Below are 15,667 nucleotides of genomic sequence, written 5' to 3'. Positions count from 1 at the left end.
TGGTCAGGTTGTTATTTTACCATCTTAATATAGTGAATGAGTGAGGGTAAATGCCAAGGAGGTTATAATGATGGATCATTATATTTAAACCCAGTGGGTAGGGAAATAAGAACAATAGATGATGAGGGATAGTATATACTAGTTAATGGTTTCTAGTGAAATTAAAGGATTGTTGAAGGCTGGACAGAGTGACTCATACCTGTAATCTCAGTACTTTGGGAGGCTGAGGCAGGAGGATTGCTTGAGCCCAGGAGTTTGAGACCAGCCTAGGCGACATAGCAAAACCCCAAAGATTGTTGGGGTAGTCAAGAATGAATTAGAAATATGAAGTGGTATTTAAGAGTAGGATGTAAGAAATGGAGATTATTGAGGGTTTGAGATTATTTAGTAATATCAGAATCTAGAATGTGATCAGGGTGTGAGGGGCTGATGTAGGGCAGAAGACAAGATCAATCGAGGAGAGGTTGTCAAGGAACAGAGATATTGGAGGTTATAAAAGATTGTCTAGATGTATATTAAATTATCTAAGAAGTAAAATAAGAGTAGTGTTGAAGACTGACAGTAAAATAGGTCCTAAGGCAGTGGTTGGCAAACTTTTTTTGTCAGGGGCTAAATGCTAAGTATTTTAGGTTTTGTAGGCCATACTGGCTCTTTTTAGTACTCAGACCTTTCCTTCTGTAGAACAGATTAGCCATAGACAATTTGTAAACAAGCATATGTGGCAGTGTTCCAGCAAAACTTTATTTATGGACACTTAATAGAGTATACTTAATACTTATTATTAAGTATGTGGAACTTAAATTCCATATAATTTTCACATGTCATGAAATAGTCTTTTTTTTTAAATTTTTTCTTTCTTTTTTTTTTTGAGACAGAGTCTCACTTTGTAGCCAGGCGCCAAGCTGGAGTGCAGTGGCACAATCTCAGCTCACTGCAACCTCTGCTTCCCAGGTTCAAGCAATTCTCCTGCCTCAGCCTCCCGAGTAGCTGGGGCTACAGGCGCTCGCCACCATGTCCAGCTAATTTTTGTATTTTTAGTAGAGACGGGGTTTCACATGTTGGCCAGGATGGTCTCAATCTCTTGACCTCGTGATCCACCCACCTCGGCCTCCCAAAGTGCTGGGATTACAGGCGTGAGCCACCGCGCCTGGCCTTTTTATTTATTTCTTAAATCTCTTTTTCTATTTTGTCATGCATGAAGACTAATTGATTTTTTTTAAAAGCCATTTAAAAATATTAAAATGGCCGGGCGTGGTGGCTCACGCCTGTAATCCCAGAACTTTGGGAGGCCAAGGAGGCGGATTATGAGGTCAAGATATCAGGACCATCCTGGCCAATATGGTGAAACCCCATCTCTACTAAAATATAAAAATTAGCTTGGCGTGGTGGCATGCACTTGTAGTCCCAGCTACTTGGGAGGCTGAGGCAGGAGAATCTCTTGAACCCGGGAGGCGGAGGTTGCAGTGAGCCAAGATCATGCCAGTGCATTCTAGCCTGGTGACAGAGCGAGAGTCCATCTCAAAAAAACAAAAAAAAGATAAAAATAAAATAAAAATATTAAAGTTATTCTTAGCTGTCGAGCTATACAAAAACAGGTTGATGACTAGAGGGCTTGTAGTGTATCCTACTCTAATGATGAGATGTAATGGGTGCTAATGTCTGGTGACATCAGTTTTTTTGCTGGAAGGTTTTAAGAGAGTTGTGGAATTAATATTGAGGGACAAGGAAACCTACCTCATCATCCAAACCCAGTGATACAAGAGCTGTGGGAGCAGAGTAACATTGAGATAGCTACAGAGTAAACAGTGGGTTTCAGGATCAATCTAAGTTTTTGTTGGGGCAAGAAGCAGAAGGGATATTCAGAGAAAAGGATGAGGTACACTGCACCTTGTTTTCAGAGCATAGCGAAAGGCTTTTGGCTGTTGAAGGAGGGGTAGCAGGTGTGGACATAATAGGGGAAGTTCATAGCTGTGTGGATGAGGCAAGTGAGGATGGACCTGGAGTCTTTTGATGACTGACATAAAAACAAGAGAAAGTCGTTATCCGATTGGCCCTGGTAGACTCGAAGCAAATAAGGTGAGACCTTGAGTGTTTGAAGAGGTTGGGTAGAGAGGTAGTTTGGGTTCCTTCTTGATCCTGATGGCTGGTAGAAGACTTCAGTCATAGATTCCTTTTCAGGGAAGGGTGTCATTTTACTGTTGGTTTACCACACTCTTCTCTTGATGGAGTGATAAGGATAGGTCAGGGAATGCAAGACCATTTTACCCAGAACTTTAGGGCTCCTTCTAGACAAGATGTTTTTTTTTTTTTTTTTTTTTTAAATTATCAATTTATCCTAGTTGCACATATTTTGGAGTTACATGTAATATTTTGATACATCTATACAATGTGTAGACTCCATGGTTGATGATAGTAGAGCCACACTTAAGTTGAAGGTCAAGGGACCTTGAATTCACCACTGTAATTTTTAAATGTCTGTGTCATGTAGTGTTAGCACATTTTTAAGCTTCGTTTATTACCTCTTATTCCTTAGTAAAAAAATTCCATTTCATTTACTTCTTCATTAACTTATACTGCCTTATATTTTTTAGTGCACTTTTTTGATGACTAACCTTTAACCCTTTTGTATTATGTTTTAAAACTAGAAATTAGCAACAAGTAACTACTTCAATATTATATTAATGTGTTATCACTATCACCTTTTAAATATTGCAATGAAAATCTACCAGTGTAATATTTTCACACAAATCTTTGATAACCAGTAGTGGACCACTGGTGGATACTTAAGCATTGTTCACTAAGACGATCAGAGAGAGTGAAAGTGTTAAGTGTCTTTTCCAGAAACTGTAGCTCTTCATTTTTATGATTGGGGGATTTTGGTTCTTAGGCAAAAGATGATTGGATGGAACACATAGGATTCTGTGTCTGCAGGGAATTGATGTAGGGAGTCCTTTAATATGACATAACAAGGCTGGGTGTGGTGGCTCATGCCTGTAATCCCAGCACTTTGGGAGGCTGAGGTGGGTAGATCATGAGATCATATATGTATGTATGACATATATATATGAGGTCATGCATATATATATGACAAAACACGTAGAGGCAGCTTGTGTTTTAGGGAAGTATGGTTACTTCTCTGATTTCCCCACTTTATAGTCTTTCTGAGCACTTCAAGCTGGTTTCCTCCTTCCCATGGTAGAACGGGATATTGCAAAGGAAAAAAAGGGGAGATGCCAGGTGGAGTGGCTCATGCCTATAATCCCAGCACTTTGGGAGGCCAAGGCAGGTGGATCACTTGAGGCCAGGAGTTTGAGACCAGCCTGGTCAACATGGTGAAACCCTGTCTCTACTAAAAATAGAAAAATTAGCCAGATGTGGTGGCCCATGCCTGTTAATCCCAGCTGCTCAGGAGGCTGAGGCAGGAGAATCATTTGAACCCAAGAGGCAGAGGTTGCAGTGAGCCAAGATGGCACCACTGCACTCCAGACTGGGTGACAGAGCAAGACGCTGTCTCAAAAAAAGTAAGGGGAGAAAGTCTTCGCTCTTGACCTAATAGAGATTTTCTTGCTGTCAATGTTATTTTGCTAAAGAAATTCCTAGATGCTTATAAGCCACAGTACTCTTTTATAAATTGATAAAATTGAACTTCACACCTTATTAAAAGTAGTATTTTAACACATTACATTTCATTATTAGAAGACTTAGTTGTTTCTGACCATCATTATAAATAGCTCACAATTTTTAGTTGTTTGAATTTTGAGGTAATTTAGCTTTTTAAGTATAGTTTTTGTTTGTTTTAAGAAGTTTCTCGTGCACTGGAGATATTAGATCAGGTTTTTGCCTTTATCCTTGCAACATTTTTAGGAGAGGATAAAGGAGAACCTTCATTTAAGTACATCTTTCAATTAGCTGTTAAAGTTTGTGCTGATTTTTAAGACTTTTAGAAGAAAATTTTTGATAAAATAAATTAATTTTTATGTGTAATGTAAAATTTTTAATGTTTCTTGAAGGATTAACTTTTAAAGAAAACTTTAGAACTTTGAAGTTATAATGAAATCAAGTGGAGATTTATCTACTCTTTTTTTTATTAAGTCACTTTATCTCCTTATTCTTTCCTTAGTTAAGCTTTTATAAAAGGTAAATTTAATTTTGAGGGAAATAAAAATACAAGATATTCAAAAGTCTAATATATCACAAATACATTATACACAGTACATTGTACATACTTAAAGTAGAACCATTGATAACATTTTGACATATGTACACATTAGTGAAACTATCACCACAATCACAGGCAAGAGTTTCCTTGTGAATTTTTTTAATCTCCTTCTCCCTGTCTTCACTTCCCTCCCCAAGCATCTACTGATCTGATTTTTGTCACTTTAGTTTGAATTTTCTAGAATGTTAAAAATGGAAACATATAGTATGTATGCTTTTTTGGTCTGGCTTCTTTCAGCATAATTATTTTAAGATTTGTTCTTGTTGTATGTTTTAATAGTTCATTTTTTGGCTAATTACAATTCTGTGTATAGATATACTATAATTGGCTTATCCATTCAACAACTGATGGACATTCAGGTGGTTTTTAGTTTTGTGGTATTACAAATAAAGCTGCTATTAATATTATAAAAATCTTACAAGATACATGTTTGTTTGTTTGTTTGAGATGGAGTTTCGCTCTGTTGCCAGACTGGAGTGTAGTGGCGCGATCTCAGCTCACTGCAACCTCCACCTCCCGGGTTCAAGAGATTCTCCTGCCTCAACCTCCTGAGTAGCTGGGGTTATAGACATGTGCCACCACACCCAGTTAATTTTTGTATTTTTCAGTAGAGCCGGAGTTTCACTATGCTGGCCAGGATGGTCTCGATCTCCTGACCCCGTGATCTGCCACCTTGCCCTCCCAAAGTGCTGGAATTACAGGCATGAGCCACCGCACCTGGCCCATACGTTTTTATTTATCTTGCATGAATACCATGGAATGGAATGGTTGGGCCACATCGTAGGTGTGACTCACCATGGTAGGTGTATGCTTACTTTATTTATTTTATTTATTTTTTAGATGGAGTCTCGCTCTGTCACCCAGGCTGGAGTGCAGTGGCGGGATATCAGCTCACTGCAACCTCTGCCTCCAGGATTCAAGCGATTCTCCTGCCTCAGCCTCCTGAGTAGCTGGGATTACAGGCGCCCACCACTACGCCCAGCTAACTTTTGTATTTTTAGTAGAGAAGAAGTTTTACCATGTTGGCCAGGCTGGTCTCAAACTCCTGACCTCAGGTGATCTACCTGCCTCTGCTTACCAAAGTGCTAGGATTACAGGCGTAAGCTACTGTGCCCAGCCATGAATGCTTAATTTTTTAAGACACTGCCAAATGCCAAACTATTATTTTACCAAGTGGTCGTACCATTTTAACATTTTTTCTAGCAGTACACCAGAGTTTCTGTTCCTCTACATTCTCTATAAGACTTGGTACAGTCAGTCTTTTTAATTTTAGCCATTTTAATGGGGATGTAGTGGTAATACTCATCACAGTTTTAATGTACATTTCCTTAATGACTAAGTAAGTCGGATGTCTTTTTATGTGCATATTTGTCATTTGTTTATTTTTGGTGAAGTGTTTATTAAGATCTCCCTACCACCTGCCTTTTTTTATCGGCTTGTTTTCTTGTTAACTGACTTTTGTGAGACTTTGTATTCTGGAGGCAGTTCCTTTATCAGATACACATTTGCAGATATTAATCTCACTCTGTGGCTTATATTTTCATTCTTTTAATCTTTTGAAGAGCAGACGTTCTTTATGAAATTCGGTTTATGAAATTTTTTTTTGTTTTCCCTTACAAGGTTTTAAAATTATAATTCAGGAGGATACAGTCATGCAGCACAGGCTGATTAGCCAAATCTAAAATAAACTGGCTTCTTAATCACAACTAACTTGTGAATATCACAGCCCTTCTTCTCTCTAAAATGACCATAAAGAAAAGTTACTGTGGTGAAACAGAAACCTAGATTTGAGGTAAAACGTAAAAACCAAAGGAAAAATAGCAATTCAGTGGTTTGTTGGTGAAAGCGGGAAAGTTGGTGCCCTTCACTGGGCTACTTTGCTCTTCTTATTCTAGATTTTATTTATTTATTTATTAAGATGGAGTCTTGCTTTGTTGCCAGGGCTGGAGTGCAGTGGCGTGATCTCGGCTCACTACGATCTCTGCCTCCTGGGTTCAAGCGATTCTCCTGCCTCAGCCTCTGCAGTAGCTTTTATTACAGGCTCACGCTACCATACCTGGCCAATTTTTGTATTTTTAGTAGAGATGAGGTTTCACCATGTTGGCCAGGCTGGTCTCAAACTCCTGAGCTCAGGTGATCTACCTACCTCAGCCTCCCAAAGTACTGGGATTACAGGTGAGCCACAATGCCTGGCCTTACTCTTGCTCTTTTTTTCCCTCCTCTTTAGCCCATCCATGTTAGACTTCAGTAGGTTTGAACAAATCATCTATTCATTTCTTTGGAGCTTACCACAGTGCTGATTGTTCCTTGTTCATGTATAGAAATACGATTGAAATTTTTGTGTTTATTTTGTATCCTGCCACTTTACCTAAACTTTTTTTTTGACACAGTCTTTATCTGTTCCTGGGGCTGGAGTGCAGTGGCTTACTGGAGCCTTGACCACCCAGGCTCAAGCTATCCTCCTACCTCAGCCTCCTGATTAGCTGGGACTAGAGGCACATACCACTATGCTCAACTAATTTTTTCTTGTAATTTTTTGTAGAGACAGGGTTTTGCATGTTGCCTAGGCCTGTCTTGAACTCCTGGGCTTAAGCCAGTTGCCCACCCCTGCCTTCCCAAAGTGCTGGGATTACAGGTGTGAGCCACCATGCCTGGCCACTTTAATTTTTATTTCTTTGCTGTTGATTTCTGGTTTTATTTCATTGTGGTCTGAGAGAGCAAGGCACTATATGATTTCTATTCTTTAAAATTTGTTGAGGTGTGTTTTATGGTCTAGAATGTGGTCCATCTGGTCTTGGTTACTGGCCTTTATTCAAGGGGAAGTTTTTGGACATTGGGCTTAATTGGCTCTTCTTTTTCTACTATTCTGAATATCAAGGCTGGGCATGGTGGCTCATGCCTGTAATCCCAGTGATTGGGGAGCCTGAGGTGGGTGGATCACTTGAGGTTAGGAGTTCCAGACCAGCCTTGCCGACATGAAGAAACACTATCTCTACTAAAAATACAAAAATCAGCCGGGCATGGTGGCACGGGCCCAGAGTCCCAGCAACTCGGGAGGCGGAGGTTGCAGTGACCTGAGATCTCATCACTGCACTCCAGTGTGGGTGACAGAGCAAGACTCTGTCTCAAAAAAAAATAAAAGGCCAGGCACAGTGGATCACCTGAGTTCAGGAATTCAAGACCAGCCTGGCCAACATGGCAAAACCCTCTATCTATTAAAAATACAAAAATTAGCGGGGTGTAGTGGTGGGCGCCTGTAATCCCAGTTACTGTGGAGGCTGTGGCAAGAAAATCGCTTGAACCCGGGAGGCAGAGGTTGCAGTAAGCCGAGATCATGCCATTGCACTCCAGCCTGGGTGACCAGAGCAAAAGTCTGTCTCAAAAAAAAAAAAGATTACAGTTCTTCATTCTTTCTTTTCTAATATACACAGTTAGTACTATAAATTTCCCTTTAAGTGCTACTTTTCTAGCATCTCACAAATTTTTATAAGTTGTATTTTTATTTTCATTTAGTTCAGAATTTCTCTATATTTCTTCTTTTACTTATCTGTTGTTTGGAAGTGTGTTATTTAATCTCCATGTATTTGGAGATTTTATGGCCACCTTTCTGGTATTGACTTCTGATTTTATTTCATTGTGGTCTGAGAGAGCAAGGTACTATATGATTTCTATTCTTTAAAATTTGTTAAGGTGTATTTTATGGTCTAGAATGTGGTCCATCCTGGTTAATGTTCCACGTAAGCTTGAGAATAGAAGAATGTGTCATCTGCTGTTGTTGGACAAAGTAGTCTACTGAGGTCAGTTATATACAGTTGATTGATAGCACTGTTCAGCTCAACTGTGTCCTTAACTGATTATCTTTTCCCTGATGTATCTGTTAATTTTTTGGCTGCAGTATCTATTAATTTCTGTCAGTTTTTGCTTCATATATTTTGACCTCTTTTGTTAGTCACATAATTAAGGATTGTTATGTCTTTTTGAAGTATTAACACTTTTATCTTATGTAATTACTCTCTTTAGTTCTAGTAAATTTCTTTGCTCCGAGTCTGTTCTGTTCATAATTAATATAGTATTTCTGCTTTTTAAAAATTAGTGTTAGTATGGTATATCTTTCTCCATCTGTTTCCTTTATTTTTATTTATTCATTTGTTTTTATATGGAACACTTCACGAATTTGCATGTCACCCTTGCACAGGGCCATGCTAATCTTCTCTGTTTCATTCTAATTTTTGTATATGTGCTGCCAAAGTGAGCACTATTTCCTTTAAACTCTACATGTCTTTATAATTACAGTAGGTTTCTTATAAACAACATATAGTTGCTGCTTGGTTTTTGATCTGTGACAATCTTTATTTTTTAATTGGGGTATTTAGACCATTGCCATTTAAGGTGTTTATTGATATAATTGGGTTTATATCTACCATATTTATTACTGTTTTTCGTTTTTTAATTTTTGTTACTGTTTTTGTCATTCACAGCTTTTGTGGTTTTAATTGAGCATTTTATATGATTGCATTTCCTTGTCTTTTTTTCTTTTTTTTACCCGTTCGTTACACTTTAAGTGTTTCATTTTACTCTCTCTTTGATCGCATGTTTTCTGAGGTGAATTCAGATATAATTCTTATACTTGTGCCTGTGTGAATAAGGTGTTTTCCTCTGGCTTCCTTCATGGATTTTAATCTTTGAGCATAGAGGTGTACTCCTCTTTCCCCCTTCTTTTTCACATTTATCTTGCTTGGCGTTCTCTGTTTCTTTGATAGCTGGTTTGGTTACTGCCATTTATTCGAGGGGAAATTTTTGGACGTTATTTCAAATATTGCTTCTGCTTCTTTCTTCTCCTCATTGTATTCCCATTTTAACCATGTTATGCCTTTAATATATGGCCCAGCATTCATGGATATTTTGTTTGCTTTTGTTTTCCAGTGTTTTTTCTCTTTCCTTGTCAATTTTGAAGGTTTCTATTGTCATATCCTCAAGCTTAGAGATTTTTTCTTAAGCAGTGTCCCAGTCTACTAATGATTCCATCAAAGACATTCTTCATTTCTGTTTGTTTTTGATCTCTCTGGCATTTCTGATTTGCTTTCATTATGTATATGTTCTTATATGTTGTCTGCCTTTTCCATTAAATCCCTTATCATATTGATCATAGATTTTAAAAATTCTTGCTCTCATAATTCCAACATTCCTGCCATGTCTGAGTTTTAGTTTCTGATGATTTTTCACTTTGTTTAAACCGCCTTTTTTGCCTTTTTTGTTGTTTTTAACATTATGTCTTGGCAAAAGGAACTACAATATAAATAGGCCTTTAGTAATGTACTAGTGAATTGTGGGGAACAGGAGGCATCCTATACTTCTATAATTAGGTCTTTAGGTGAACCTGTACACCTGGAATGTGAACTGCATAGGGCCTTCTTAGTTATTTTCTTCTCCTGCAGATGGGACAGAATGGTTAGAGTGGCCCGAGATTGCATATTTCTCTTCCCTGGGTCGGTTAGGCTCTGACAAAAACCCCTACAGGTTAGAACCTGGTTAGTTTCTTCTGAAAGCAGGCCTTGTTAGGAAAAGGAAAGCTCTGATTATTTCAAAATGGTACCTTTTCCCCCTTTATTGGAGAGATCTCTGGAGGACTCTTTCTCCATTATTCACTCTGAGGGCCTGATGGATGTCCTAGAGGTAAAATTCACAAAAGTATGAGGGTCTCCAAGACTGGGTCTCCCTGGAGGTTTTCTCTTTTAGGCTTGTCCTCACTGTGCCTCCAGCAGTCTATCAGTGAAAACAGTTTAGGTTTTCTTTCCCTGCTACTGCAGAGGTTTCAGCTCCTGGATTTGCTTAGGTAAGTTGTAAGTCTCTCTGTGCACCAATTTGTCTTTCCAGTTTTTTGTTGTTGTTGAGATGGAGTTTCACTCTCCTTGCCCAGGCTGGAGTGCAATGGTGTGATCTTGGCTCACTGCAACCTCTGCCTCCCAGGTTCAAGCGATCTCCTGCCTCAGCCTCCCAAGTAGCTGGGATTACAGGCAAGTGCCACCACACCCAGCTATTTTTGTATTTTTAGTAGAGACAGGGTTTCATCATGTTAGTGAGGCTGGTCTCGAACTCCTGACCTCAGATGGTCCACCCGCCTCAACCTCCCAAAGTGCTGGGATTACAGGCGTGAGCCCCAATTTTTTGTTTAGCATTTTACCCTTTGACCTCTAAATTCACTGATACATGAGTTGGTGATTTGCAGTTTGTTGAGCTTTGTATTTGTTTTAGGGCAGAGCAGAGACTTCTCTCTGCTCCTTATATGCCCAACGAGAAACCAGATTTCCTAATATAGGCATTTAATGATATAACTTCCCTCTCAAGTACTGCTTTATGAATTTTGATATGTTTTCATTTTTATTTAGTTTTAAAAATACTTTGTGGTTTTCCTTTTCATTTCTTCTTTGACCTATGAGTTACTTAAAAATGCATTACATAGTTTGGAATTTTTGGATATTCACATTTTTTTGTTACTGATTTTTAATTTAATATTTTTGCATTGTATCTTTTTTTAAGTTTATTGATACTTTTTTGATGCAAAACATAGATTATCTTGTTAAATATTCTATGTGTTTTTTAAAAGAATGAATATGTATTGATTTGCAGTTGTGTGGAGTTTTTCAGTAAATGTCCATTAGGTCAAGTTTATTTATATTGTTTAAGTTGTCTATATCCTTACTCATTTTTTGTCTATTTGTTCTGTCAGTTATTGTGAGTGGTGGGTATTAGGTACAGAAACAATTAGGATTTTTGTGTCTTCTTGATGAGTAAGCCACTGTATTTTGTTAATATTCTTTGTTGTGAAATCTGGCTGATATTAATATAGTGACTTTAGCTTTCTTTTGATTAGCTTTAGCTTAATGTTTCTTTTCCCATGCTTATACTTTCTTTGTGCCTTTATATTTAAAATAGGTTTCTTTTTTTTTTTTTTTTTGAGATAGAGTCTCGCTCTGTCACCCACGATGGAGTGCAGTGGCATGATCTCAGCTCACAGCAACCTCTACCCTCCCGGGTTCAAGTGATTCTCCTGCCTAAGACTCCCAAGTAGCTGGGATTACAGGTGTGCGCCATCTAAGGTGTACGCCTGGCTAAGTTTTGTCTTTTTAGTAGAGATGGGGTTTCACCTCTCAGGCTTGTCCACAATGTGTCGCCAGCAATTTATCGATTAAAATAGTTTAGGTTTTTCTTGATAAACTATTTTATCTTGAACTCCTAGCCTCAAGTGATCCATCTGTCTCAGCCTCCCAGAGTGCTGGGATTACAGGTATGAGCCACCATGCCCGGACTGAAATTAATCTAACTTAAAATAGATTTCTTTAAGGCAGCATATAGTCAGGTCTTGAGTTTATTAATTCATTGTTGCAATCTTTCCTTATTAACTGTAGTGTTTAGAGAATTTACATATAATATGATTCTCTGTGTGGTTGTATTTTATTATATATATATATTTTTGAGACAAAGTCTCACTCCATCTTTGAGGCTGGAGTGCAGTGGCTCGATCTCAGCTTACAGGAAACTCCACCACTTGGGTTCAAGCGATTCTCCTACCTCAGCCTCCTGAGTAGCTGGGATTACAGGCGTGTGCCACCACACCTGGTTTTTAGTGATAAGCAACTTGATACTGAACTGAGTTCATTTACGTTTCTTCGTATTTCTTTTTCTTGGGGTTCCTTGAGGTTTTTAAACTGTGACGGTTTTTTTTCATTAATTTAATAATTTTTCCTACTATTTTTTCTTCAGTTTTGTGGGGATTTTTTGTTTGTTTGGTTTGATCCTCCCTTTCTTTTTCAGTATTCTAGTAGCATCTAAATTAGGCTAAAGTCATTCTACAGCTCACTGTTTTTTTTTTTTTTTTAATGTGTTCATTCTTTAGGTGATTTTTGTTGGGTAGTTTACATGCTGTATTCTCAAGGTTGGCTTGGTAAAAAATTTGTGGTTTTTATGAGACACTTGAATAGTACGTAATTTTATTTTGAAATTTTGACTAACACATTATGTTTTCTCATGGTTGAAGGCATAGATAGCTCTTGGCTGTTTTCTTCCTTCTACCTCCTGGTTACCTATGTAGATGACAGAGCCTGATAGACTAATCTGAAATAACCATACCTTTTGTAAATAATCATAGCTGCTTTTTCTTTGGTTACTTGTTATAGAGTCATTATTTAATTTTGGATCTAGTTTTAAATTTTTGTTTGAAGTAAATATTTTTTGTTCCAACTTAATGTTATTGAGTAGGTATATTGGTGTTGCAGCTTATCTTAGGACTAATAGTTGGCCATGAAATAAAAATGGCATGTATTCTGAATTACCCTTTTAAAAGATTAAGTGGCCTATAAATCACAATGTAGAACAAAGTATTTATGCAGCACTTCAGAGACTGTTAATACAGCCAAATATCCAGATTTATCTTCAGTAGAAAAGAACCAAAAAAAAAAGACCATATATTTTTCAGTAGAGTACCAAATGAAGTAGCGTGCATTTTGTGGTCCAATTTGCATCAAAAATAAGTATTTTTTAAGTACAAAAACTACACTCAGAGCAGGGAGATGTTCATACTATGAGAGAGATGTAGAATCCGAAAGTGGGGAAACAAGATTTTGTGAATTTAGTTTTGGGCTTATTCATTATGTGTTTTTCAGCCATCTCCCACCCTCCTCTGAGAAAGGTAAAAATCTTTTACCTTTCTCTTCCTCGATTTTGAGTTAATCATTGTTATGTTTGTAATGGAATTCCCTAGTGCCATATTGTCCCAACAGCACATTATGGAACAAGTACTTTTAAAATCACTTTTAAACATGTAATTAAAATAGAGGTTCCTCTTTGAATGAACCCTGCATTGCCTTAGTGTCATTATGTATACTTTAAAAATTGTTAACATTTTATCATCCCATTTCAAATTGAGCCATTGAAAAAAAAGTTAACATTTAAAGCTAAAATTTATTCTTTTTTATATTAAGTCTGATTATGTTCTGAATTATAGGTGTGGACATTTAAAAAATGTTCATTTATGGTTTCAGTATGATTTTTTGTCACTGAATTTGATTTTTTTATTAATTGCTTTCTTTGTAATACTGTTTCTTCCAAATGTCATGTTTTCATTGTTTTTATGGACAAATTTATACTTGAGGGTGTGAGCAAAGATGTTCTGTTAAATAAGTGGGAAAAATGACCGTCTCTAATGTGGATTGTCATGCAGAAGTGAACAGTGTATTTCCATTTGTAGTACTCCACCCAGTTTTCTCTCCATTCTTTATTTGATACATGAACAAAAATACGTGAGTAAAGAACACCACTGTGTTTCTTAGATGACTTTTAAACTTCACTAGGTCATGCAAGGATCACATGTGAGAGGAATGGAGAACCTCAGGATCAACTCAAGTAATTGGAAAAAAGTATTTGAAAAATGAGGTGGGGTAGTTTCCAAATTGACCTGCCCAGCATGGAAAAGGTTCATGTTTCTAAAGTAAGCCATGAAATTTCATCAGCTTAAATGTGATTGGTTTGTAAAATGGGATTTTTTTTTCTTTTAAACTTCCTTTGAAACTTTTGTTCTTGTTTGTGGATTGTAGTTTGTTAGAATAGTGATTATTTTGTTTTTATGGAATATTTCTTCTATTTGATGATGAATATTTGTTATTGGCACTGAGGTCACGGGGGTTGGGGATGGCAACAGGGCGACAGAAAAGCAGCAAGAAAGATTAGGTTTTCCAAGCACTTTCTTCTCTGATTCCTCTTTTTGAAACTGATTTTGCTAAAAATGCCAGCCATTTTGAAACTTGATTTTATTATCATATTCTTGTTTTTCATATTTATCTGGTTGTTTGTAATCAGTGGCAACTGTGTGTGGGAAAATTCACGTTTGCATATTTTCAGATTTATTTTTATAGCAGATATTTTAGATAGATACAATAAAAAAGTATTCACTTATCCAACAAAAATTTAGTGCCGATTATGTTGCAAGCACTTACTGAACTTTATGCTGTACATGCCTCAGATGCTTTAGTGAACTTAATGGCGACATCAGAACCTTTGCCCTTGTGTACTTTATAAACTTTTGATTTCAAAACATGGTGATTAATGTGCATCTGGTATAATATGCTTTCATATAGTCATTTTATTCGCCATTATTTGGGTATACCTTGTATTAAAAGTGATTGCTAAAACTGGAAACTATTTATACAAATCTTCATCTTTTTTTCTTAACATATGCAGATCAAGGGAATGATGGAGAACCACTTTTAGGGGTAGTTATAAAATCTTACCTTTGCGATATATAACTTTTTCCTCAACATAACAATTGCAAAAATGATTTCTGTTTCAAAGGCTTTAATCTTTCTATTTTTATGAAAAGGAGCCTTCACTTGAATTCTTTAGAAATTCTTGCTCTGTCCTCCGCTAGCCTTATAAACTCATGGATATGGTGTTCCTCTAATGGATTTGTAGCACCTTAGTTCCCTTATCGTCATCTTCCTATATTGAACACTAACGCTGTTTTAATTTCATGTCTAGGAAGCGTAGACATTGTTAAAAAAAAATGATGTTGCTTGGCAAATGAATATCTTCAGTATTGCTGTGTGTCATTTAATAAATATGAGTAATACATACTTTTACTAGTTGTTCCAATTTGATCCAGAAACAGCTATCTTTAAAAATTATCTATACTTGTCTTTTTTTTTTAAAGTAATTATAGTAGACTTAAATTGTTTTGCATGATTTTCTTAGGCGGACTGACTTATTTTTACAACAGAATCTTTATGTTTATTCTGCAAGTTCTTATTTATTTTTATTAATGTGTCAGCTATTGTTTTCTGTAGCTAAAATGTAATCAACTCTTTTTCCTTCCTTTTTTGAATCAAAATGTTAGACTTATACAAGCACTAGCAACAACTCAATATCTGGATCATTGAAGCGCTTGGAAGATACTACAGCACGATTTACAAATGCAAATTTCCAGGAAGTCTCTGCACACACCTCTAGTGGAAAAGATGTTTCAGAGACTAGAGGGTCAGAGGGCAAAGGGAAGAAATCTTCAGCTCACAGTTCAGGTCAAAGGGGAAGAAAGCCTGGTGGTGGAAGAAATCCAGGAACAACTGTGTCAGCAGCTAGCCCTTTTCCACAAGGTATTAGTGATGTTTTAGCTAAAATACTTGTCCTTATGATGGTTAATAGTAGTTTTGCTTTGTAAAATAATTTTTTTAACTTATAACTAATGGATGTTCTAGATTATTATATGATTAGTTTGCTAGAGTAAGATTACTTCAAAGATAGTATTTCCTCTTAAATTTTTCTGGGACTTTTGCTTTCCTTTTATAATATGCTATGTGTTTCCAGAGTTGAATTGTAATTATAATGTTTAACTAGACTTAGAATAATGCATAAAATTGGGGAGAAAAATAATAAAAGCTGGAGCCTTGCTTTCAGTTCTAT

The 15,667-nt window shown here is 36.8% G+C and overlaps 1 protein-coding gene and 1 non-coding gene across 16 annotated transcripts in view; one reads left to right on the top strand and one right to left on the bottom strand.

Annotated features, from left to right (window-relative positions):
• Window positions 1-15,667, top strand: part of MLLT10 (MLLT10 histone lysine methyltransferase DOT1L cofactor) — a 227,379-nt gene that overhangs the window by 133,744 nt on the left and 77,968 nt on the right. For 14 of the 15 annotated variants that reach the window (XM_021666314.2, XM_064368366.1, XM_064368364.1 and 11 more), the window contains one exon: window positions 15,105-15,360. In XM_021666314.2, the coding sequence (XP_021521989.1) occupies window positions 15,105-15,360 (256 nt within the window). Of the gene's footprint in view, window positions 1-13,586; window positions 13,704-15,104; window positions 15,361-15,667 lie in introns of those variants that run through there. The other variant, XM_012450114.3, reaches the window with a different exon arrangement.
• On the bottom strand, window positions 8,370-8,475 carry LOC135271417 (U6 spliceosomal RNA). Its single transcript, XR_010339562.1, has one exon. It is a non-coding gene; the product is annotated as a U6 spliceosomal RNA (small nuclear RNA).

This window comes from Aotus nancymaae, unplaced genomic scaffold (genome assembly GCF_030222135.1).
Source record: "Aotus nancymaae isolate 86718 unplaced genomic scaffold, 86718_ANA_hifiasm-v0.15.2.pri h1tg000077l, whole genome shotgun sequence".
Lineage (NCBI taxonomy): Eukaryota > Metazoa > Chordata > Mammalia > Primates > Aotidae > Aotus > Aotus nancymaae.
The sequence above is the reverse complement of the archived record's forward strand: the minus strand, read 5'-3'. Positions and strand labels throughout refer to the sequence as shown.